This window comes from Lissotriton vulgaris, chromosome 7, assembly GCF_964263255.1.
Source record: "Lissotriton vulgaris chromosome 7, aLisVul1.2, whole genome shotgun sequence".
In the NCBI taxonomy this organism is placed as follows: domain Eukaryota; kingdom Metazoa; phylum Chordata; class Amphibia; order Caudata; family Salamandridae; genus Lissotriton; species Lissotriton vulgaris.
Window position 1 is genome coordinate 1,246,024,308 of NC_141695.1, and position 27,220 is coordinate 1,246,051,527.

General features: G+C 45.1%; 1 protein-coding gene across 1 annotated transcript in view; it reads right to left on the reverse strand.

Annotated features, from left to right (window-relative positions):
• Positions 1-309: 309 nt before the first annotated feature.
• The window catches only part of GPRIN1 (G protein regulated inducer of neurite outgrowth 1), a 111,879-nt gene continuing 84,968 nt past the window's right edge, over positions 310-27,220 (reverse strand). The window contains exon 2 of the mRNA XM_086928909.1: positions 310-3,961. Within this exon, the coding sequence (XP_086785035.1) occupies positions 315-3,920 (3,606 nt within the window). The 5' untranslated portion in view covers positions 3,921-3,961 and the 3' untranslated portion in view covers positions 310-314. The remainder of the gene's footprint in view (positions 3,962-27,220) is intronic.

Here is a 27,220-nt window from a genome sequence, read left to right on the forward strand (position 1 = left end):
ATGCCTCAGAAGGAGAACCCAGTTTGTCTATTCATCCTTTGAAGAAGGATATCCATCTGGAGGGGAAGAAGGTTTTAAGAAACATCATACTCAATGACCACTCAGCAGTATGGATCACTTGATACTAGGTGACCATGTCCAGCAAGGGCTAGTCAATCTTGTGGTTAGGTTTTGGGGCCTAAAATAAAACCTTAAAGCACAGACAAGACTCTCCTACCCTCTTGATGGAAATGTTAGTAGAACTGCCTAGAAAAACATTGTTTCATGTTCACCCTTCTGACAACTATATAAAATCATGTGTCTCTGAGTTTTTTTCACTCCGCAGCGGGCCCCGCTCTAGAGCAGCAGCGTGGTCGGCGCATGTTATGCAGCAAAGCCCGGAAGATGCTGGGCGGCCTTTTAGCATCTCCTTTGCCTGGAGCTCCACGAATGGAGCTGGCGCGGGTGTTTTGAGGTGTCATTACTTTTTGTCGACCGTGTTCCTCGATCTGTTTTTCAAGGTGCTTTTGAATAGCCATACCCAATACTTCCACCTCCATGGATGCACCATACACCTCCCAAGTCATGCCCTTTTCATCCCAGCTCACCTCCCGCACTGGTTCAGTCTGCTCTCCCTTGGCCCCCTTCACATGCACCTCCGGGTACGATGTCCTGGGAGATTTTCCCACTGGAGTCATGGGCCCGGTAGCAATAGACCGAGTTTCTACTGAAATATACACTTGCATCTCTGCGTCTCTCATGGAGAGTGTCTGCCCAGGTTTGGCACTAATGGATGGTGATCCTTGATCACCTACAACCGATTGAAAAGAGAATGACTGGGATCCATCTGGTGGGATTATGGGACTGACAGCCATATGTACACAGTGCACAAGTGTGTCAACTTGAACTCCAACGTCTTGCTGAGGAGGAGTGATTTCAAACGAGATCCCTTTGGAAAGTGTATCCACATTCCTGGAGTCCCTCTCTCTGCACTGATCTACATAGGAGTTTTTTTTCTGAGGTGAAGGTCCTGGGTGTAACCCATCTGTCGAGAACGAAAATGAGGACGTTTCACCAGGCAGGATTATGGGACTGACAGCTGCAGATTTACACTCCACTCTGGTGTCAGCCTGTGTGCTGATATCTTGCTGAAGAGAACTGCTATCTATTGAAGTGGTCTTTGACAAAGTGCCTATGGGCCTAATCTGTTTGCCAGAGCTCTTCGGAGAAAGCTGGTTTACTTTCCCGGCTTGGAAAGTGAATGAGGAACAGCCATCAGGTGGGATTATAGGGCTGATAGCCACAGATTTATACTCAACCCTCGTATCAGCCTGTGTCCCCACATCTTGCTGCTCTCCTGCGAGCTCAAGCAAACATGTTTTTGATAGAACACCAGCGTTGTGGAACTTCATATCCGTAGTTGGGTCCATTTTCAGTGGCTTCTCTGAAGACGGAGACCCCAGTTTCTTCTTTTCTGCTTGGAATGTGAACGCTGTGGACCCATCATATACAATTATGGGACTGACTGCCACAGATTTATATTCCACTCTTTTGTCAATGTTAGTGCCATCACCCTGTTGAAGAGAGGTGACTCTAGATGAACACATTTTGGTAAAGGTGTCTTCAGTCATAGCTTTTTCAGATCCTACCTGGCCTTTAAGGAAACCTTTCTGGGATGAGCACACCTGGCTCTCCTTGTCTGTATGAAAACTAAATGATGAAGACCCATCTGGTGGAATGATGGGGCTAACAGCCACAGACTTAGACTCCGCTCTAATGCCCAATGGAGTCCCTTCATCCTCCTGGGGAGGTGTAAGCTCAAATGAGTAGGTCTTTGTGAAGGTCTCCACTGTCCGGGTGACTTCAGCTTTAGCCTGTTCTTTTATTGTCGTCATTGAAGAAATAGAAGATTGTACAACCTTGTTTTCCTGATACGTAAAGGATGAATCTCCATCGGGTGGTATGATTGGGCTCAAAGCCACAGATGTAAATTCCACACTGGTGTCAGCTTGAGCCATAGTGTTTTGTTCGGGAGGTGCAAGCACGAAAGAGCATGACTTTGGGGGTGTATCCATAGTTCTAGTCTCAATACCTCTTACCTGATCTTTACAGGACAACCTCTGCACGGGTGGTTGAGTGTCCTTTTCACTCTGGAATGTGAAAGATGAGCCATCCGATGGGAATACTATGGGACTGACGGCCACAGACTTGCACTCCACCCTGGTATCAGCCTGGGACCCAAAATCTTGCTGAGGAGGCATGAGTTCGAATGAGGATGTCTTTGGGAATGCATCCAAAGTCCTCAACCCAGTGCCTCTGGTGTGGTCCTCACACGAAGAGCTCTTAAGTGAGGTACACTCCTGCTTCTCCTTGATTTCTTGGAATGGGAAGGATGAAGAATCAACTGGGAGAATGAAGGGACTGACAGCCACAGATTTACACTCTGCTCTGGTGCCAGCCTGCGTGCCGACTTCTTGCTGTGGGGGTGTACATTCAGATGAGCATGTCTTTGAGAGAGTATGCCCGGCTCGAGGTTCTTCACCAACAACCTGCTCATTTGCATTTGTAGACCACAAGTTTGCCTTGTCTGTCTGGAAACTGAATGATGGAGACCCATCCGGTGGAACAATTGGACTGTTGGCCACTGATTTGCAGTCTGCTCTGATTCCAGCTTGAGTTCCAACTTCCTGCTGGGGAGGAACAAGCTCATATGAACCTATTTTTGAGATGGTGTGTACAGTCCTGGCCACTTTCTTTCCAGGGGGGCCCTTCGGAGAACCCTTTGGAGAGGAAGGTGCTCGTTTTCCTACATGAACATGAAAGGTGAAGGATGAGGATCCGCCTGGTGGGACAATAGGGCTAACTGCCACTGATTTATAATCCACCCTAGAACCAGCCTGAGTGCCAACATTGTGTTGGGGGTGATTGATCCCTGGTGAGCAACTCTTTGAGAGAGTACCTGGATCTTTGTTCTCATGTCCTTCCTGGTTGACATCATTTGATGATGTAGCAGCCAGATCATACGTTGTATCTTGGCTCAAATCAGAATGCATGGTTGATGGGCAAGGGTGGGGAATGGTTTGTTTTGCTTCCTGGCTACACATTTTTGTAATTTCTGTCAACTTTGTTTGTTGCTTTGAAGTAATTTTTAGAGTATCAGAACCACCTGGTGGATCGCTGGCACTCTTACAGACCCCTAAAATGAAGGAGCCAGAACCTGAGGTTGTGGCAGAATCTAATGAAGACTTGCTGATGCCTTGGCCAAGATTTACTGTAGCCCCTGGCACCTCTGCAGATTGATCTCTCTTAGTGTTAACATCTGTTGCCAAAGAAACTTGTGGGTCTTTGGATTTTAATTGGGATTCCTTCTTGATGCTCTCATGACTAGATGTTGTTGAGTACTGCTGCAAAGCAGAGCCCTTTGACGTTTCCTTAATGTGTTCACCCATCAAAGAAGCACTGTCCGATCTTTCACTGCTAAGTGAAGATGCAGTGGTAGAGGTCACTTCTTGAGCGGAATCAGAATGTTCTCCTGTCTTACTCAAGTTTTGCTTCTTAGCATCGTCCACAATGAGGTCACCCGCCTTTTGTAATGGCTCCCTTCCAGGCACAGTTTCACCAGGAAGTGTTGTGGTAGAGGTGATGTTTGTGGTATCAGACGAGGCATCTGGACGTTCTTTTGTCAACTCTGTGGCTTTTTTCTGAATGGTACTGTCGAGGGCTTCAACACTTGTTTCAGTATTCATTTTAGCACTGAGCTCGCCTGGGATACATGTCCTCATTTTAAGATCCTCTGATGCCTTGCTTGCATTACTGGCAGACCTGTCTTCACATACAGGGCTAGGAGTGTTCAATGCTACGATCTCTGGTGCACTAGAGTCCTTGCAGATTATTTCTGGTGGCAGTGGCTGCAAGCTCTGCGGTTCCTTAAAGCTGCTCATCTCTGCATAAAGCTTCTTCCATAATTCCAAAATTGAGGCTTCTAATAGAAAGACAACAAAAACGGAAATCAGACTTTACATATTCATTTTGAATTAGCACAGCAGTTTGATATTTTATTAAAAATATATAATATATATCACATGCCTAAGTAACCCCTGGAAACTCTGACTCCATGAGCAAAGAAAAAGATAACAAGACATAAATAGCAACATACAGCTAAATAATATAGTGTGAGTACATATATGAAGCAAGTGATCTGTAACACATTTTTCCACAGCTCTACTAACCGTTACAGACGGGAAACGTTTACAACGCGGTGTTTACACCGCACAACCTTTTCCCCGCAGCTATTCCAACGCAAGTCGTTACTACGACTTGCGCTGGATGGCGCTGTGGGATAAGGAATGTGTAATTTTATAGTCCAACACCTTCCCTACTGATACGGGGCCTGGTGTTGGAATATAAACTTATACAATTCCTAAATCCGCGCCCTCCAACGCAAGTCGTTGTACCGACTTGCGTTGTAAAATCTGCGATGTCAAGTACCGCGATCTAAAAGATCGCGTTGTACTGACATACATCCGTTACAGACACCGGTTTAATGATAAACCCATCAAAATTCCTACAGGAAAACCCTTCTCTGTGCATAAGTGTGCATACCCTTTAAGTAGGGGCATTGCAGACTCTGGTCAAAAGACCAGGACACAACGTGAGCAAGGGAAAAGGAAATATTTCGCTTAGATTGATCAAATAATGAGAGGAACGGGGTGGCACATGCATTTGCTCTTTTTTGTTTATATAGTTTGACTACTGGCGTTCTCTCACCCGGGCCAACTGGCAATTTTTGTATCTAGTCACTTGTTAAGAAGTTAGACTGTTGCACATTAGGTATTGGTTGTTGTACTTCACTTGCTGGTCTAGGAGGGTGGTCTGTGCTAAGTTCTTTAAAAATTGGACGCTGGTTCTTAAGGGTTGGTTGGAAACAGACTTTAAGAAAGAATCTTTCACTATGGATTACAACAGAATAGGAAACTATAGAAAATAAAGCCCAAAAAGTGGTAAGGCCGAGTTTCACATTTTTGTGAATTGTTAAATTTAGTGTATGTCTGAGTAAGAAAGTCACGAGTGACATATGTTTCACATCAACACATCAAGACGATTGAAAGGTGGCTTAAGCTACAGGTTGGAAGTGTCTCTATGAAGGGAGGGGTGAGTGGACTAAATCTAGGTTATAGAAGAAGTTGGCTGACTGTGGCACAGAAAAAAAATAATGCTGTTACAGGGGTTATTTGAACTTCAAAAGCATAATTGTGTGCTGGGTTGGGTGAAGGAGGTGCCACAAAGTACCATGGAGGGCAGTCACAAAATAGGTTGTAGGTCAATATTTTGTTTAAAAAATATTGTGCTACCATAACATGGTGGTCAAAATATTGAGTACCAAAGCTGCGAGATGAGAAGTGCATATGGGTAAGTTTGATTTACTACTATAAACTCCAAATCTACATAATTTACAGATAAAGCCCATGTGCATATATTTGCAGTTAAGTAAAATAAAATGATGCTTACTGTGGTAGACACACACCTTGTTGATGATTTTCTCATGATTTTATGCTAGCACAATATTTTGAAAACAATTTTTTATAGGAATACCGAAAAAATATAATAATTTCAATACTTCTATGGCATCAATACATTTGATAAAATATTATAACAGACCAAACTCAGTGACGCAACACAGAATGGTGAGTATGTAGATACTGGGAAGCTTGTTCTGAATAATATTGTAACTTAGCAAGTAGTGTGTTACAAAGTCACCATTTTTGGCCTGTTCACCCCCATTTTTTGGTGCTGAATGGAACTGGTGGTAGCCAACTCTGATTGTGTCCTGGGCTCTGATAGTCAGACTAAACTAAAACACATACATTGAGGTACACTTATAATTGGCATAACCTACCCTAAAAGTCCCTAGTAGATAATAGAGCCAGGGGATGAAAACTACTTACAGGTCCCTCATATATATTAAGGCATGGCAGTTTAGAAGCCCCGTTTTAAAGGAAAGCTGCCCCAGTGTATGAAATTCCCTACAAATTCGACGTTGGTGCTGTGGGCACTGTGAAATAATAACCAACATCGTTTTTGCATATAGGAACCCGGACACCCTTTCCCCCCCCGAACCCCCAAGGTCTCCCCTAGGTGTTCCAGGGTGGGGAGTCCTATAATTATGAGCAGGGGGATAATAAAAGAGGTAGTATAAACCCTGGTTAGGAAGAAGTTGCACATATTTTTTCCCCTTGAAGATAGTTGGCCTCATAGGCTAACATGGCGATGTTATGGATGCATAACTATTGCTAGGAGAGTGTGAAAATATCATTCAAAGACTGGAAAGAATGGTATTGATAAATCCAGCAACTTGGCATTGTTGAATTTATCATAACTTGTGCAGAAAATAAGTTAGAAGACTTTCTTTTCTGTAAGCCAAAATCCAGCCTCTAGTACTCTTCCCTGATTAGTCAGCCCTGAGGGGGATTAGCCAGGCAGCCTTGATTAGGTGATAAGTGGCATGGCCGGGCAAAGGCTATCTGAGTGAGGGAGTTCTGTGGGGTACAGGAATGCCTGAGCAGAAAGTTAGGCCATAAAGCATCATTTTCTAAGCACAAACAGGGCAAGCAAGCCTGTCAGCCACAGCCACTCCCTCTCCCTGCCAATGGAAGGCTTAAGGAAGGAATTCACAGATATGAGTAGGGGGACTTGATGGAAATTAGCCATACTCTGAGTTTAGTTCGCTAGCTCTTGCTGCTCTGATGACATTTTAGCCATGAAGGATTTTGAGAGACTAGTGTTTTCTGGGGCAAGACTATGCCCCACTTTGTTGCCACACAAAGTTGTCAAGCTTTGGGGTTTTGCCCTGCACCTCTTTAGACAGGGGTTCTCCCCTCACTCTCACGAGAGAACACTGGATAAATATGCGAGTGGTGCAGAGCTTCTCAGTTCTTCTGCCTAAAACTACAAGAAGAAGGAGGATTGTCCTGCTGGAATCCTGATTTTCACCCAAGGGCCTGTCTGGTGCAGACTGCACCTGCTGCACTATCTGGGACCACAGCTGTGAGGACTTTTCCTTAATTCAAGAAGGAGTGGAATCCCTGCAGCTACAGGTTAACAGAGCTTAAGTGACCCTTCTCCAGCCAGAGTCCCCCTCCTGGAATGCATGCAGTGGAGTTTTAAGTGGTTGACCAAGTGAATTGTGGACAGTGAACGCAAGGCTTGCCAAGGACCATCTAGGAGATTCCAGACACTTACTTTGTGTTTTGGACACTTGAACCCACTAGGAAAACTTCTTGGAGGACCTCCAGAAGTTTAGGAAACTTTTTTTTAAAAAGCTCCAGGAGGTGACCGACCCGACCGCAAGAGCCAAGACGGCCACCTTCTACCGCGACCTGGCCCAGTTTCCAGGTTTATCCCACTGAAAAGCTCTGGAGGTCCGACTTCCAGAGTTTGACCGGGAGCTCCCTGAAAGTCAAGCCGGTGAACCCTCACAGAATCCAGACTGGTGGACAGCAGTTAGGGCCCTTGGCGGAAAAAGCTCCAGAAAAGCTTTGAAGTCCAAAAGTAAAATTTAGTCTGAGGTCTACCGTGTGGGATATCGGAGTATGGTTCTATTGCGGTCATCTTCAACTTTGACTTTGTCTCGGTCACACGTGACTAGATGTCCAGAAGTGGCACTATTGGTTTGTAAGCACCAGAAAGGGTTTATTCTTAAAAAATTCAAATCTCTGGTTTGCTACATTGGAGTTTCATGGCTGTGGTGTCATTTTAAAGATACAACTGTTTCCTAGATTTATAAATTGGTGTGGGACTTTTATTGTGTGTTGTGTCTTACTTATTCACTGGACTGGTGTTTTTATATTCTTTACATGTGTGTTTCCTATGTTAAGCCGTATTGCTCTATGTCAGCTACCATTGTTGAGCAAGGGACTCATGTATAGAGACCCTATTTAGGACCCAGTACCATGTTGGTGGCCTTGTTGCTGGTGTTAGGTGCCTACCGACCACTCCCCATAACCCACCTTCCAACATAGTGTCACTAAACACAGAAGGTTGTAGTGATGAAGGTCAGTCCTTGCCTTGTGCGATGCTATGTTTTCCACTCCTTCACAACCGTCCACTTCTCGAAATAAGCATATTTCAATGTCTACCAGGTACTTGCCACTTGATGGCACTGCAATCACATATGCTGAATTCTAAGGTATATCTCTTGCACTTTCCTCCTCCTACTGCTTCTACTCAGTTATCACTTTCCATCTTCTTCCATCCTGACGTTCAGTTGCATAGATTGAGTATAGAAATATTATTTATCCTTCATTAATATTGTAGCTAGAATGTCGACTAGTGCAATATCTTGAAGTTAAGTATATAAGGTAACTAATTACTATTCTCAACTCCACATTTATGTACTTTAAAGGCATACATACAGAGGGTGAAGTGAGCCGAAACTAATAAGATGAACATTATCATTCTTTTTTATTAATGCAAATTGTTCATAAACTTTGCCCAAAAACGTGCAGGTGTTCCCAACTGCAGCAAGCAACTACAGGTCTTGCAAGAGCAAAAACGTCTTTCAGACACACTCTGCTAATGCTGCGCCACTGCCTGGGCTATGTGCTGTGTTCATATCTTAAAGCACAGTCAACTGAAGGCTCTGTGATGGGCAATATCCTTGTTAGAGAGCCTCTCTGCGCCTGAAAGACAACTCTGCCATCTTTCCCCACTACCATGAATCACCTTCAATTTCCTCCCAGAATGTGGTCTCTCCTTTCTGGAAATATGACTGCCTGTCCCGCATGTATAATAAATGTAAGCTTCCAGACAGCCCCAAGTCATAGGTGACAACTTAATCAAGATTGTTTTGTTTTGCTAAATCCACTTTGCATTATAGACCTTGTATTATTGTATTTTATAGTACAGCTGTTGGTGGGGCTCATGGATCCTTCTGTACACTCTGACAGCACCCAGACGATCATCATCCTCCCCACACCCTCCCCTTTGTGCGTCATAGCTCCCATACTCATAGTGTAGTTACACAGCTGTATACCCTTGTATTTACTTACATTCACAGGATTATGGTAGCCAACATTCTGGCTTTGATATAATTAAAAGACGATATTTAAAACTCAATATTTTTCAATACTACATTCTCTCTCGTGGTTTTTCTCCTTTCAGTCCTACCTTGCAATGGGAATCCTTGATCACTACCACCGCTAATGCAGCTTGGGACCAAGTACTGAACATACGTAAATTCTGACCTTTCTTCATTGACACGTATGGATTACTTCTCTTGTTATAGCACCTGAGAGGGACTCCTTATGCCAAAGGAATAGGGTACCATACAGATATGTAATTGCAAAGGTTTCCTCTGGACAGCACTCAACAACCAACAATGTCTATTACAGGACCGGTCTCCAACTTCATCACTCAATCACATCCATTGCACTCAGAATAGGAGACTATATCTGTATAACCGGTACTACTATTGTGTACAAGACTAATAACATAGGATTACAATGATTTTATTCGTCATGAGACACACAATCAAATTAAACAGGCCTGAACAAGTAATAACATTGCATCATAAAGTATAAAAACAGAACAAATTCTATAAATTCATTCAAAAAACCCAATAAGATTCACAGAAGTCAACGAAAGGAGGTCTTGAGGCTGTTGCCCACCAGCAAATCCTAATCATCATAGGATTGCTGCAAGAAGTTTCATGATCCTTGTATCTCCACCATAAGGGAAAATAGAACTGTAGGAAGAATAACCTATCGATAGAAGGTTGAAAATTGAGTTATGAAGTTGGAGACTTAGGTCCTGTAATAGACATTGTTGGTTGTGGAGTGCTGTCCAAAGGAAACCTTTGCGATTACTTACTTCTCTTGTTCTCAGTAACCTGGATTAACAGTCTGCCTCCTTAACTTCTTTCCTCGATTGAACATGGCTATAAAACCTACCTCTAAAATGCCTATACAGGCCTACAGACCTTTGGAAGCAAGGCTACTTATTGGTAATACTGGAAGGAGAGAAATCTCTCAGCTCTACCATAAGCTCATTCTCAATGCCCGATGCCCTTTACTCACTCTGAAGCAGTGAAAGATTGGGTCAGTACCACAATTAGGTGGACTGGAGGCAGGCCTAAATGGCCCTGTGCGAATTTGCAATTTCATCCCTCCTTCAACTGATCCAGCTCCATTTTCTCCATATTACAGATCTTACACTCTACGCCCACTGGTGGTGGTCATGCGGGGTGACCCCTGCATGTCCACGCTGTTACCACAATGGGGCCGACTCCTATCATATGTATTCAGTATCACAAAGCTTTATTCGATTTTGAGAATTAAAATCATAAAAGCATACAAATACCACAATACATTCTAACAACATTTTAAAATAAATCTCATAATAGCTTTAGATTTGCACAGTTAACGCAATAAACATACTTTACACAACCTTTAGGCAACGTTATAGGTCACAGTATTCTAAAAGATTTAATAATTACGACACAAAGAACTGTAAAACGACGGTTTGGGACAGTTAGGAGCCAGTGAAAAACTACTGCCATTACTTAAATGGGTTCCTCTGCCCACTGGGATGTTAACAAAGCCCCGGGAACTAGGTGAAAGCTTAAAGGGCGTATAAGGGTAAAAATCATATAGATCCCAAATAGAGATAACACCATCTCCATTTTGAGGTAGCCATGTTTGCAAGTATGGCACAATGTGTCTGCTCATAAATCGTATCAGGATCAAATCCCCCAAGATGTCTTTTTTAAGGGGTCCAAGCCATCCCACCCTCCGGACACTTATTATACGGCCATCAAGATGGTAAGGCAGAGGTCTGTTTTTTGATAACCAGAACTTGACCTTATTCATAAGTTCATTGTGTCTCTCAGTTTTGCCTTTTGTTAGTTCAGGGACTCCCGAGAGAACTATTACAAAAGGCGCCGCTTCTGGCGGTAAATGTATATGGGTGGTTCGCACATGTTTAGGTGGGATGTGGCGTGGTGTTGTCACTTTCTGGGGGCCTGTGGGATTGATGGGCAACAAGGAAGTGGTGGTTGAGAATTGAATAGGCGCCGCATCATATGGAGTAATCGGGTTAGGTAGATTTGTAAGGGCGGTTGTCGGCGAGCAATCAGTTGTTACGACGTGGGCTGTTGGTTTCAGGAAAGATTCAATGGAGTTCTCCAGCCCCGTGAGCTTATTCTCCAGCGTATTGATTTTATCCATCAAGGGGTGTATTAAAGATTTCAGCAATTGCTCAATCATGGTCAGAAGGGCCTGATGGGGAGATGGTGACAAATCGTCCAGATGAACAACAGGTGGCACAGTAGAAGGAGAAATAATTAAAGGTGGAATTGGACTTACAGAAAGTTTATCAGATGTTTGAGATTTAGTAAGACTCCCATTATCTTTGTCCCCCTCGATCTTCCTTTTGGCAGGCGTGACCCTGAAAGGTATAGATTTTGTATCCGGAGGAGATTTCAGCTCCCTTGTAGGTGATAGTGAGCTGCTGCGTTTTCGCGTGGGGAGAATGCTGCTGGAACATATTTAACCTTGCACAGACTATTTAGGTCATCCAGCCATGGGAAGTTAGATGGAGAATGTGCGAATATATAATCTGGGATTGTATTGGGCATTTCCCCTGCTTTGGGCTTGGGCATGTGTTTATGAAATACAAGTCGGTAAATTACCTCAACAAACAGCCAAAAGGAGTGGCCCGTCCCCGTCCTCCTCTGTCCGATGAGGGCCGTAGAGGGCCCGCCCTTTGCCCGGGCTTAGCCCGGCGCCCGCCCGCGCGCGCGTCCCGCGGGGCCAGAAGTGAGGGCTGACTGAAATAGGCTCCGGTAGCAAGGGGGTGTGGCCGCCGCCTCCCGAGTCCTCCCGCTGCCTCCTGGAATGGCCGTGCACTTCACTGTGCACCCGCTGCGCCTCCCGCGAAGCGGGAGACGCGAGGTCTGTGTTTGAATCCCCCGGTAGCAAGGGGGTGTGGCCGCCGCCTCCCGAGTCCTCCCGCTGCCTCCTGGAATGGCCGTGCACTTCACTGTGCACCCGCTGCGCCTCCCGCGAAGCAGGAGACGCGAGGTCTGTTTTTGAATCCCCCGGTAGCAAGGGGGTGTGGCCGCCGCCGCCCGAGTCCTCCCGCTGCCTCCTGGAATGGCCGTGCACTTCACTGTGCACCCGCTGCACCTTCCGCGAAGCGGGAGACGCGAGGTCTGTTTTTGAATCCCCCGGTAGCAAGGGGGTGTGGCCGCCGCCTCCCGAGTCCTCCCGCTGCCTCCTGGAATGGCCGTGCACTTCACTGTGCACCCGCTGCGCCTCCCGCGAAGCGGGAGACACAAGGTCTGTTTTTGAATCCCCCGGTAGCAAGGGGGTGTGGCCGCCGCCTCCCGAGTCCTCCCGCTGCCTCCTGGAATGGCCGTGCACTTCACTGTGCACCCGCTGCGCCTCCCGCGAAGCGGGAGACGCGAGGTCTGTTTTTGAATCCCCCGGTAGCAAGGGGGTGTGGCCGCCGCCTCCCGAGTCCTCCCGCTGCCTCCTGGAATGGCCGTGCACTTCACTGTGCACCCGCTGCGCCTCCTGCGAAGCGGGAGACGCGAGGTCTGTTTTTGAATCCCCCGGTAGCAAGGGGGTGTGGCCGCCGCCTCCCGAGTCCTCCCGCTGCCTCCTGGAATGGCCGTGCACTTCACTGTGCACCCACTGCGCCTCCTATCATATGACCTGGCAGTATCCCCAGATTGCCCGCTTCTGGGAAACGGATTGTACCAGGGGTGGCTTGCTCGGAGTGGGGTGGTGAGGCAGGGAGGGGGAGATGCAATTTTTTTACTAAATATGAATTTACCTTGTCTGATGTGCTACTGCATGCCTCTCACACTGCTGCATGCCTCTTTTCTGTCTGCTGGAAGCACCGGAAGTATACAGGCTTCAGGACTCTCTCATCTAATCACAGAGCTGCAAGAGCAGCATCGTGAGTGGTCTGAGTGTGCTGTTTGGACGCTCAGGCAGTGCCTGGGGTTGCTGGGCATGCTCTCTATGAGAATGTGCAACACAGCCCAATGTAGAACATGCAAAGTGCACATGACGGTTTGCCGGCCCTAGAGGGCCGCCCAAACCGTCATGTGCACTTAAAGGAGTGCAAACCACTCCTCCCCTGCTCTGGCGTCATGAAACCAGCCCGCCCTGACTCCTGAAGAGAAAAGGAAATTGATAATAACATCATGTTATTATCATTTTCTATTTTGCACTGCTGAAATAGCAGTTGAGCGACGCTCTTCCGCCTTATCAGAGGAGCTGCCACTGGTTCATACTACCCTGTCCTACATACTGGAATGACAAATCACCATAACACTGAAGAATGCCCTACTGTGTATCCTGGAATATGTAGGCAACACTGGATGGGGGATGGGAAGGAATGGTGGACCCTGGTAGCAAAATGGAATATCACCTGACCCACACCCACCCTTCACTGGCAACCTGGGGCAGAGCAGATTGGTGTGCATAACAGGAAGTGCAAGGGTCTCTTGAAACATTCCAAAATATGGGGCAAACGGTGGGAATACTATGGACTAGACTTTGTATCGTGATACGTACATTGATGACTTGTATTATGATATTTACAAAGATGTATGGTGCAGCACCTTAGGAGCTTTGTTTTCTGGGATGTTTGTTCATTGTATTATTTAAGCTGGTACAAAACCTAATAAGATTTTACAAAAAACGACACGTTTACTTTACTTCAAAATTCTACATCTTCCTATCATCAATAGGCCAGCTGGTTCTCTGACCAAGCGAGCCTCTTAAGTGTTAGGAACAATCGTCTTTAAAGATGACCACATAATTACCTTACTTCTGCCATTTGCTCTGTAACCCAACCGGTATCCTACGATCTGCCAACTAGAATCTTATGGTCTTGCCAAACCACATGAGATCCACTGAGATTATGGTCCTTCCATCTACTTGACCCTCTCCCCTGCTCTGACTACAGGCAATACAAAAATTGGTATCCACCCCAAGGACCCCCTCCTTTTTTTGGTGAGGGACAATGGCGACCACCCAGACGACGGAGTGGCAACTGGCAACAAAGACCACAACGTGGACCGACACAGTTTAGCGGGAACAGGGGACAGGGACGAGCACAGAAACAAGCTCGCTTCCAGCCAGAGAACCATGGAGAAATTCAAACCTGTCGCAAAACTTACAGGTGGTAAAACGACTGGATAATCCTATAGTGAATATTACCTCTTACACCCTGAAAGAAGAGGAAAACAGGGTGCTCAGTAAGGGCCTAGCATTTGTGCCAACTGCTTACCCCAACAACTTTGCAATCAAGACAGAACCCCATCGCTTCTTCAGGAAGGTACGCCTACGTTATTTCTTTAGGTAATCCCTATCCACCCACACAACTTCACTGACAGGGTTACAAGTACCATCCACCTTCTACCCACCAGCCCATGCAATTACAAATAGGATCCTTGCTTTGCTATTGAGAGCGTGGTTATGAGGGACATTGCCAACATCCTCAGAATCCAAAAACACGTCATTCATAACGTCTCCCACATGGAACGTGAAGCACTCACAGCGTTTAAACAGAACAAGGAAATTGGTATTAAACCAGCGGATAAGGGTGGGGCAATTGTGATCCAGGATGCATCCCAATACAAGAATGAGATCCTCAATCAGCTCCAAGATGGGACCAGCTATAGAAGACTACAAGCTGACCCCACTAGGGATCTTCAAAAAGAGATCCTGACAATCACGGAGGAAGGGCATGAAAAAGGCTTCTTATCAAATCTGGAATTTCTCTACCTCAACCAAAAGCAGCCACGTATCCCTTCCATCTATACACTGTCAAAAATCCAGAAGGACATGTAGAATCCCCAAGGAAGACCTATTGTCTCTGGGTGCGGATCCCTACTGGAACCACTGAGCAAGTACATTGATTTCTTTTTTAAACCAATTGCTGAAACTACAAGGGCATACTTGTGTGACACAATGGAGACAATCAACTTGATCGACCAACAACCTTTCGATCCCATGAAACAACTGTTAGTAACCTTTGATATTGTGTCCCTCTACACAAATATACCCCAAGGTTCTGCGTTGGAAATAATGAGAAGAGCATTGGATCAAAGACCAGCACCAATGGCAGTACCAACTGAATTCATAATCAGTCTACTCAAAATTGCCATGATGAAGAACTTTTTTTACTTCCAGGGTAACTACTACTTACAAGTCAAGGGGGTAGCGATTGGCGCGGCCTTTGCTCCGGATCTGGCAATCATCTTCATGGACGACTATGCAAATACATTCATCTTCAATACCAATAATTCTTTCAATCACAGGATTACATTATGGAGGAGGTATATAGACGAAGTCCTGATGATCTGGACTGATGATTTAGCTGAACTAACCCTATTCCATGAATGGTTGAACCAAAGGAGTGATGAATTAAAGCTCACGGCACACTCTAACTCAGAAAAAAATCGACTTCTTTGACATTACCATTAAAAGTGAGAACAACATTCTGCACCACTTTGTACCACAAACCGGCAGAACGGAACTGTTTGCTCCGTTATACAAGTCATCACCCACGAAGCCTAAAGGATAACCTCCCTTTCGGGCAATTCCTGCGCATCCGGCAGAACTGTTCGAGGAAAGAGGATTTCATGATGGAATGAGAAGAACTTTGCACACGACTAATACAAAGAGGCTATCCCAAATGACTGGTTAAGAGAGCACGAAAAAGGGCATGGTTCTGTCCCAGAGAAACACTTCTGACACTAAATGAACGAGAACGCGGTTCCACACAAAGGTTGATTTGTGTCACCACTTTCTCCACTCAAAGCAATGCTATCAAGAACGTGATCAATAAACACTGGAATCTGATAGCTGATGACGTGCAACAACCACATTTACTGATGCACTCCTTTACAAAGGCTAAGAACGTGAAGGATCATGTTTTACGCTTGTTCTTAGATACACCAGAGGTACCTTCCCTCCAGTCTCTAGGGAACCTACCTCCCACCGTGGGCCACTACAAGTATGGGCACTGTAAGGCCTGCAGTATGACAATTCAGGCCCAACAACTTGCCTTTAAGCAACACACGATCGATCTCAACTGCAATATATCCAAAGTCATCAACTGGATCATCTGTCACTGCGATAAAATCTATATTGGCCAGACGCAACAGAAGGTAAAGGCACGCATACTACAGTACTGTAGTAGGATCTGATGTGATGTGCACGGAGCTCCCCTGGTTGAACACTTCAAAAACGCTAACCATGGACCTGAGGACTTCAAATGGCTAGTCTTGGAGAAGGCAGAACTAGTTCCTAGAGGGGGCACTATTGAAATAATACTTAATCTCTGAGAATGTAATTGGTTGTACCGATTAGACTCTATACATGGGGAACTGGACACTAGCCAAGCACAACTGGCATGCCTAACCACATGCTCTTATTATGACTGCCACCATACTCTTGCCCAGTATCCCCCATGGTGGGTCCCGGCCCAGTTCCTTATTTTCAACCAGCAATTGTGCCGGTAATCCGAGGCATACTTTGTCTGTTCTTATTACTGAGTTGATATTATATGATGTAACTACCTGCTCAGTTCACTTGGATGTTCCTATGTTTAGGTCCTGATCTCACACTATTTATCATTCAATGCATCCCTTGATTTACCGCTGTTTGATATGTTTTCCAACCTGTCTGTTGACTGTACATATACGCTTAATCTTTGAGCATTCAAACACCCCGAGACTATTGTGCTTGTCTCCATGTGATGTTCGCTTAATCTTTGAGCATTCAACCACCCTGAGACTATTGTGTTTGTCTCCATGTTGGGATAGCCATGTTTAGGCCTCTTCATTTTTAATGTTAACTCACCAGCTTGCTGTTTTACCAGTGTTTGACATGTTTTCCAACCGATTTGCATCTGTACATGTACGCTTACTCCTTGAGCATTCAACCGTCCGAGGCTATTGTGGATGTCTCCATGTGATAGCCATATTTGGGCTTCTTATTTTGTAATGTTAATCCACCAGCGTACTTAGTTGAGCAGTTCCAATATACTGGCTCTATTCCATGTTTTATCCATTCAATTCCTTTTTTCACTTTCCTCCATGAATTGCCATCACACGCAGTAGTCTTTTCACCATGACTACATCATGATGCTATTCAGTCCGGGCAACGCGGTAGAGCGCGTGCACGTCCTTTTGACATTTCCCCTGTTATTTAACCGGTATTTTGCAGTCTCAGTGCTCCCTACACGGAGACGGACTAATGAGGCAGATCAGAGGTAAGAAGCGGCCCACGCTGCTTGCCGCTAACGGGCTACAATCCCCATTTGTCTGCTTTTATCTCACACCGCTAAAGCACATAACTGCACATGTGACTTTAGACATTTACGTACCAAAGCTTTCACTCAAGCATTAAGCACTTTTTAATTCACTATGCCAGGGGCGCTCGTGTCACACGCCAATTGTAATCAGTGCCGCCACACGTTTTCAGTTGATTTAGGTCTAGGCAGCCCTTTTCTTATCATTAAACTGCTTTCGCATTGCGTTGTGTAGCCAAAACCAACCTTCCTTTTTTAAGCTTGAGAACTTGAGAGGCTTCCTTAATTTGGTTTGGGATGCGCCACCACACCAGTGTCTGTTAATTTTGGACCTTAATTCAAAGGTCAGGTTGTGACACTGGGTCCTCTTCTCTTTTTTACAGTTTACTACAACGGAGCACGTGAACCTTTCGATCCATGCTTTTTAATTGGTATTATAGTGAACCATCACTGGCAGCTCCAAATTATCTACGGAAGGTTTGATGGCTTCCAGGTCTCTACTCTTCTAAATTATCCGATTGGGTGTGATTCACTTTAACAGCACTTAATTCACATTGCAGGTGCCAACCCTCCGCTCTCAGCCAAGGGGAGCCTACGGGCCCTATCTCAACTCCACCACCCACAGTCAAGGGTGGCTCATGGTAATATTAATACATTTTTTACACCCTTTTTGATTATTTACAACTAGTTCCACAAACTTTCGACTTAGCATTGTTTCTCAATTTTCTGCGGTCCGCCTTTGTTCTAGTCCTGAGGAAGACCCCGCCATAAGAAACTTAATAGCCTACACTCTAGTTTGGGTAGAAACTAAGCATGGGCGGAAAATCCGTTACGCTCGCGAATTTTGCGGATTTTCGGTAAATTCGCAATCCGCGAACGCTAGCAAATTTACCGAAAATCCGCAAATTCGCACGCAGCTGATTTTTTTTTCTTTGTGGTGTAAGTTCGCAATTGCGAACATGTAGGTGCGGCAGTCAGCAACAATCTCGCACTTGCGAAATTACAAAAATTGCAATTCTGCACAAGAAATCTACTAGCAAGCAGCATAGACCTTCTGAAAATGATGATTTTTATCAGAATAACTCCTCAGGTTGACAATTGCCTGCACTTTTTTGGATTTGAGGCCTTTTGATTTTCTTTGGATAACTTTTGGATTAGAAATCAACTTTCTCATATAAGCTTGGTGGGGCATTACAGTTGCTGTAATGCTGTTCTGCAGAAAAACGAGTTTTGCAAAAGTGAAAGCAGGTTCAAAAGTTCAAACTTATCATTAGTAACCGTTCCCTGTAGTGCTTCCTGACAAGGGCCCCTCCAGAGTTCAGTTGCTAGTTGCAACAATTGTATGACCCTGCTCTGACCCTCACAGCAGGCTCATAGAATAGCTACAAGTAGGCCACAAAGGTCCTGGAAAAAAAAATTGAACTGCAACAGAAAGAAAATTACAGATAAGGAAGCAGGTGCCAGACTGGAATTTTAAAACAGTGACACATTAATAAATCAACCTCAAATTAATTCATGTCAGTTGAAGCAGGCAGGTGTGCTTGCTTTTTCCCCCTATAATCTACAGTGATGATGAACCAGAGGGTGGCATTGATGTACCAGAGGGTGGCATGGCTGAAACAGAGGGTGGCAGGGGTGAAACAGAGGGTGCTGGGAACCTGTGATGATGAACCAGACGTAGAAACAACATAATCGTGACCGTTGCGAGCCGACATGTAAGTTCGCAATTGCGAACTGTTACAAAACCCTCGCGAACTGTCAGAAATCCTTGCGAACTGGCAGAAATCCTTGCAAACACAAAACAAAAATCCGCAAATTTGCAAGAATTCGCGGATTTTGCAGATTGCGAGTTCGCAAATTCGCAAAATTCGCGAACGCCAGATTCGCAAAATTCGCCCATGCTTAGTAGAAACGTCGACTGTGTTGTTGTTTTATGCCAACCATTATCAACAGTGATTTGTAACTGTGATACTGTGTCTTGATATGGCAATGTTACAAAGACCATCACTTTTTGCAGCTCAAGCAAGCCATTTCTATTGTACCTCATTTTGTGATTATGACGATGTCACCATCTTTTTCTTTCACCTTTACAACCCTCACTTAATGCACTTGTACCTTCCCTTTCCTTTCTCCCACTGTTGCGGGGCACTTGTGCAGTGTTTGGAATTATATCCTGACTAACCAGCACCTACAATTGTTCAATGTGATTAAATAACATTGAACTCATTTTCTCTAAAAGTATCAGTGTTATTTTGTTTAAATTGTCTTCAATATGCACACGTTCCTAGTTAATGCCCACTGGGACAACTTGCTACTGTACTGTTGAAGCTAAAATGGGCGGAAGTGACCTTTTGCATGTGCATGCATTGTTACCTGAAGCATAGTGTTGTGGGATGAAATGGGAGTCAAATTATGCCTTAGCTGGGTGCACTTGTGCTCGAAATCTTGCAAGATCTGATGAGTTTCAAGGAAAAGGGGCAACCTAGTACCCTAAGGACCTAGGTAAAACAATGATTAATAACACAAATGGTTTAAAGGTGGGAAGTGTGGCCCTTGACTTCCATGGCAATAGTTTCTTAAGGAATCCTTCTTACAAGTAATATTTTCTTATGCATTTTTTTATTTATTCTCATTTCAACAAATAATTATTCCAAACAAAGTAATTTCAAATAAACTGGGGTGCTCCTTTTTGGTGACAGCGCAGTGAAAAGTGATGTGGTTAATAAATAAAGTGTTAATTTCTTTATACAATACTATATACATATAGTATGATGTTATTCATGACATTCGTGTTAAGGAGTGTCAAGAGCCACAATTAAATCGAATCAGTCCACATTTGAAAAATTTTCGACATTTCGACCCACGATGTCAAATAAATCAGAAAAAGTTCATCATTAAGATGGAGGATTTGAAGGAGACACATAAAGAAAAGACAGAATCACGTGTAAGTATCCTCATTATTGTGTTCCAAGAATAGTATATTTTGGAATTTAAGTGTTTGTGGCACAACACCCTAATTGTGCAAACAGTACTACAATCTTAAGGAATGTTATCCGGCTTGGTCTTAAAAACGACAAGATGTGAGAAGAAAAAGTATATTGGTAAATGCACTGTTTAGTGTCCCTGGACAATAAAATACTGGCATGAATAACACCTACCAAGTAAAGGTCTGACTGAAAAGGTCTAGGAAAAGAGTTGAGTTCATGTAGCGCTGAAATATTGATATATAGTCGAGAATAATCAAATGAAGAAAAGAAAAAGAAGACTCTTTAAAGTTAAACACAAGAGTGGTACCCTTATTTAGAGTTAGGAACAGTTCCTACTAGTTTCTTGCGCAACCCTATTCACACGAGGGGCCCAGATGTTATCTTCATTACATTAGAGAGACTGGATGAAATGCACCGATGTCATTGTCTTTTCTCTATCTTAGAAGATGGGATTGCCACTCCGTGGGATGAGGAAAAACGTGCTTTACGCTGACTCCTTGCCCTGGAGGTGATGGGGCACTCAGGCATGCAATATAAGACAGAATGTCCTGAGCTGTGAGATACTTATAGCACACCTGCAATCTTTTTTATTTTATACTGACCTGATTTGCAAAGTCTGCAGACCAGCCAGACAATACAGCAATTTTGGTTACAAGCCCAGACTCTCTGAGCTGCTGTTTGGCCAGAGGACTCACAGGAGTTACACTCAACTGTCTGGTGGAGTGAGAGCTGTCTGGCAGTGCATTATACATGACATATGGGCAGGACAGTGCAGCGCCCCCGCTACAAGTCGAGATGAACCTGTCATTTAAATTATTATCATTTATATTTATAACATGCACTAACACTGAAGGTTTCCATGCGCCACAACAGCAGACAAATAATATGAACATGACTTGACATTTGATGAACAAGGTGTTAGTTATCAAGGCACGTATATATGCTAGTTTATTAGAAAGGACTTTGATAGTCAGAGAAAGTGACTTTCACAGCTTGGAAGTAAGGTAATGAAAAGAAAAGCCTCTGCAACATCCTTTGTTCTCTCAAGAGTATCTTTGAAGTAGGGACTGGGAAATGTAGGGTAAGAATAAGCTGTATATCGCATTGTTCTGATCAATAGAAGATTCTCTGTCAGAAGTTCTGAACCTGCGGTCCAGGGACCACTGGGAGCCGGTGATACCTACTCAAAGGGGTTGCAACAGCTTATAAAATTAAATAATATTAACAGATTAATAAGATCTATATAAAGAAGAAAGAGTACAATTGAACATTTTAAAATGTTCTGTAAATGTGGGGAATTCGAAATTGGAGACTAAAAATGAGGTTGGTAGGCTTAGATTGATGAGTGGGAGCAGTGCAAGTGCATCGAATAGAATTTAGTATGGACGATGGGTGACCTCAACTGAATTCAGAAAAGCTCCAAGCTGACAATTAAAAAAAAAATGTATATTTGTTATTAATTACATTTAATATTTCATTATATGTTATTTGTTTGATGCATGCTTGTTTCCCATTTTTATTTACAACAAGGGGTGGTGAGGGACAGAGTCTCTGAATTAAACAGAATACTCTCACCCAGTCAAGAGATCAGGGCTAGATCCAACACCGTTTTTTAGCTCACTGCACCATCCCAGTTTCAGAACCTGGCTGTATGCAAATTAGTCTGTTCCTGTCCCAGTGCATGATGGGAACAGGGCAAACCAAACTACAAAAGCCAATTCTTTCACTGGGAAGGAAACAAGCTACCGGGGACCGGTTTCTGGCATTTCAGCCTCTTCGGCCCGGCTTGCTTGAATCCTGATGGTGCAATGAGCAAGGGACTCACATCTGAGTATACCCTTCCACGCTTAGGGTGGACAAAAATATTTACAACAAGGGGTGGTGAGGGACAGAGTCTCTGAATGAAACAGAATACTCTCACCCAGTCAAGAGATCAGGGCTAGATCCAACACCGTTTTTTAGCTCACTGCACCATCCCAGTTTCAGAACCTGGCTGTATGCAAATTAGTCTGTTCCTGTCCCAGTGCATGATGGGAACAGGGCAAACCAAACTACAAAAGCCAATTCTTTCACTGGGAAGGAAACAAGCTACCGGGGACCGGTTTCTGGCATTTCAGCCTCTTCGGCCCGGCTTGCTTGAATCCTGATGGTGCAATGAGCAAGGGACTCACATCTGAGTATACCCTTCCACGCTTAGGGTGGACAAAAATATTTACAACAAGGGGTGGTGAGGGACAGAGTCTCTGAATTAAACAGAATACTCTCACCCAGTCAAGAGATCAGGGCTAGATCCAACACCGTTTTTTAGCTCACTGCACCATCCCAGTTTCAGAACCTGGCTGTATGCAAATTAGTCTGTTCCTGTCCCAGTGCATGATGGGAACAGGGCAAACCAAACTACAAAAGCCAATTCTTTCACTGGGAAGGAAACAAGCTACCGGGGACCGGTTTCTGGCATTTCAGCCTCTTCGGCCCGGCTTGCTTGAATCCTGATGGTGCAATGAGCAAGGGACTCACATCTGAGTATACCCTTCCACGCTTAGGGTGGACAAAAATATTTACAACAAGGGGTGGTGAGGGACAGAGTCTCTGAATTAAACAGAATACTCTCACCCAGTCAAGAGATCAGGGCTAGATCCAACACCGTTTTTTAGCTCACTGCACCATCCCAGTTTCAGAACCTGGCTGTATGCAAATTAGTCTGTTCCTGTCCCAGTGCATGATGGGAACAGGGCAAACCAAACTACAAAAGCCAATTCTTTCACTGGGAAGGAAACAAGCTACCGGGGACCGGTTTCTGGCATTTCAGCCTCTTCGGCCCGGCTTGCTTGAATCCTGATGGTGCAATGAGCAAGGGACTCACATCTGAGTATACCCTTCCACGCTTAGGGTGGACAAAAATATTTACAACAAGGGGTGGTGAGGGACAGAGTCTCTGAATTAAACAGAATACTCTCACCCAGTCAAGAGATCAGGGCTAGATCCAACACCGTTTTTTAGCTCACTGCACCATCCCAGTTTCAGAACCTGGCTGTATGCAAATTAGTCTGTTCCTGTCCCAGTGCATGATGGGAACAGGGCAAACCAAACTACAAAAGCCAATTCTTTCACTGGGAAGGAAACAAGCTACCGGGGACCGGTTTCTGGCATTTCAGCCTCTTCGGCCCGGCTTGCTTGAATCCTGATGGTGCAATGAGCAAGGGACTCACATCTGAGTATACCCTTCCACGCTTAGGGTGGACAAAAATATTTACAACAAGGGGTGGTGAGGGACAGAGTCTCTGAATTAAACAGAATACTCTCACCCAGTCAAGAGATCAGGGCTAGATCCAACACCGTTTTTTAGCTCACTGCACCATCCCAGTTTCAGAACCTGGCTGTATGCAAATTAGTCTGTTCCTGTCCCAGTGCATGATGGGAACAGGGCAAACCAAACTACAAAAGCCAATTCTTTCACTGGGAAGGAAACAAGCTACCGGGGACCGGTTTCTGGCATTTCAGCCTCTTCGGCCCGGCTTGCTTGAATCCTGATGGTGCAATGAGCAAGGGACTCACATCTGAGTATACCCTTCCACGATTAGGGTGGACAAAAATATTTACAACAAGGGGTGGTGAGGGACAGAGTCTCTGAATTAAACAGAATACTCTCACCCAGTCAAGAGATCAGGGCTAGATCCAACACCGTTTTTTAGCTCACTGCACCATCCCAGTTTCAGAACCTGGCTGTATGCAAATTAGTCTGTTCCTGTCCCAGTGCATGATGGGAACAGGGCAAACCAAACTACAAAAGCCAATTCTTTCACTGGGAAGGAAACAAGCTACCGGGGACCGGTTTCTGGCATTTCAGCCTCTTCGGCCCGGCTTGCTTGAATCCTGATGGTGCAATGAGCAAGGGACTCACATCTGAGTATACCCTTCCACGCTTAGGGTGGACAAAAATATTTACAACAAGGGGTGTTGAGGGACAGAGTCTCTGAATTAAACAGAATACTCTCACCCAGTCAAGAGATCAGGGCTAGATCCAACACCGTTTTTTAGCTCACTGCACCATCCCAGTTTCAGAACCTGGCTGTATGCAAATTAGTCTGTTCCTGTCCCAGTGCATGATGGGAACAGGGCAAACCAAACTACAAAAGCCAATTCTTTCACTGGGAAGGAAACAAGCTACCGGGGACCGGTTTCTGGCATTTCAGCCTCTTCGGCCCGGCTTGCTTGAATCCTGATGGTGCAATGAGCAAGGGACTCACATCTGAGTATACCCTTCCACGCTTAGGGTGGACAAAAATATTTACAACAAGGGGTGGTGAGGGACAGAGTCTCTGAATTAAACAGAATACTCTCACCCAGTCAAGAGATCAGGGCTAGATCCAACACCGTTTTTTAGCTCACTGCACCATCCCAGTTTCAGAACCTGGCTGTATGCAAATTAGTCTGTTCCTGTCCCAGTGCATGATGGGAACAGGGCAAACCAAACTACAAAAGCCAATTCTTTCACTGGGAAGGAAACAAGCTACCGGGGACCGGTTTCTGGCATTTCAGCCTCTTCGGCCCGGCTTGCTTGAATCCTGATGGTGCAATGAGCAAGGGACTCACATCTGAGTATACCCTTCCACGCTTAGGGTGGACAAAAATATTTACAACAAGGGGTGGTGAGGGACAGAGTCTCTGAATTAAACAGAATACTCTCACCCAGTCAAGAGATCAGGGCTAGATCCAACACCGTTTTTTAGCTCACTGCACCATCCCAGTTTCAGAACCTGGCTGTATGCAAATTAGTCTGTTCCTGTCCCAGTGCATGATGGGAACAGGGCAAACCAAACTACAAAAGCCAATTCTTTCACTGGGAAGGAAACAAGCTACCGGGGACCGGTTTCTGGCATTTCAGCCTCTTCGGCCCGGCTTGCTTGAATCCTGATGGTGCAATGAGCAAGGGACTCACATCTGAGTATACCCTTCCACGCTTAGGGTGGACAAAAATATTTACAACAAGGGGTGGTGAGGGACAGAGTCTCTGAATTAAACAGAATACTCTCACCCAGTCAAGAGATCAGGGCTAGATCCAACACCGTTTTTTAGCTCACTGCACCATCCCAGTTTCAGAACCTGGCTGTATGCAAATTAGTCTGTTCCTGTCCCAGTGCATGATGGGAACAGGGCAAACCAAACTACAAAAGCCAATTCTTTCACTGGGAAGGAAACAAGCTACCGGGGACCGGTTTCTGGCATTTCAGCCTCTTCGGCCCGGCTTGCTTGAATCCTGATGGTGCAATGAGCAAGGGACTCACATCTGAGTATACCCTTCCACGCTTAGGGTGGACAAAAATATTTACAACAAGGGGTGGTGAGGGACAGAGTCTCTGAATTAAACAGAATACTCTCACCCAGTCAAGAGATCAGGGCTAGATCCAACACCGTTTTTTAGCTCACTGCACCATCCCAGTTTCAGAACCTGGCTGTATGCAAATTAGTCTGTTCCTGTCCCAGTGCATGATGGGAACAGGGCAAACCAAACTACAAAAGCCAATTCTTTCACTGGGAAGGAAACAAGCTACCGGGGACCGGTTTCTGGCATTTCAGCCTCTTCGGCCCGGCTTGCTTGAATCCTGATGGTGCAATGAGCAAGGGACTCACATCTGAGTATACCCTTCCACGCTTAGGGTGGACAAAAATATTTACAACAAGGGGTGGTGAGGGACAGAGTCTCTGAATTAAACAGAATACTCTCACCCAGTCAAGAGATCAGGGCTAGATCCAACACCGTTTTTTAGCTCACTGCACCATCCCAGTTTCAGAACCTGGCTGTATGCAAATTAGTCTGTTCCTGTCCCAGTGCATGATGGGAACAGGGCAAACCAAACTACAAAAGCCAATTCTTTCACTGGGAAGGAAACAAGCTACCGGGGAACCGGTTTCTGGCATTTCAGCCTCTTCGGCCCGGCTTGCTTGAATCCTGATGGTGCAATGAGCAAGGGACTCACATCTGAGTATACCCTTCCACGCTTAGGGTGGACAAAAATATTTACAACAAGGGGTGGTGAGGGACAGAGTCTCTGAATTAACAGAATACTCTCACCCAGTCAAGAGATCAGGGCTAGATCCAACACCGTTTTTTAGCTCACTGCACCATCCCAGTTTCAGAACCTGGCTGTATGCAAATTAGTCTGTTCCTGTCCCAGTGCATGATGGGAACAGGGCAAACCAAACTACAAAAGCCAATTCTTTCACTGGGAAGGAAACAAGCTACCGGGGACCGGTTTTCTGGCATTTCAGCCTCTTCGGCCCGGCTTGCTTGAATCCTGATGGTGCAATGAGCAAGGGACTCACATCTGAGTATACCCTTCCACGCTTAGGGTGGACAAAAATATTTACAACAAGGGGTGGTGAGGGACAGAGTCTCTGAATTAAACAGAATACTCTCACCCAGTCAAGAGATCAGGGCTAGATCCAACACCGTTTTTTAGCTCACTGCACCATCCCAGTTTCAGAACCTGGCTGTATGCAAATTAGTCTGTTCCTGTCCCAGTGCATGATGGGAACAGGGCAAACCAAACTACAAAAGCCAATTCTTTCACTGGGAAGGAAACAAGCTACCGGGGACCGGTTTCTGGCATTTCAGCCTCTTCGGCCCGGCTTGCTTGAATCCTGATGGTGCAATGAGCAAGGGACTCACATCTGAGTATACCCTTCCACGCTTAGGGTGGACAAAAATATTTACAACAAGGGGTGGTGAGGGACAGAGTCTCTGAATTAAACAGAATACTCTCACCCAGTCAAGAGATCAGGGCTAGATCCAACACCGTTTTTTAGCTCACTGCACCATCCCAGTTTCAGAACCTGGCTGTATGCAAATTAGTCTGTTCCTGTCCCAGTGCATGATGGGAACAGGGCAAACCAAACCTACAAAAGCCAATTCTTTCACTGGG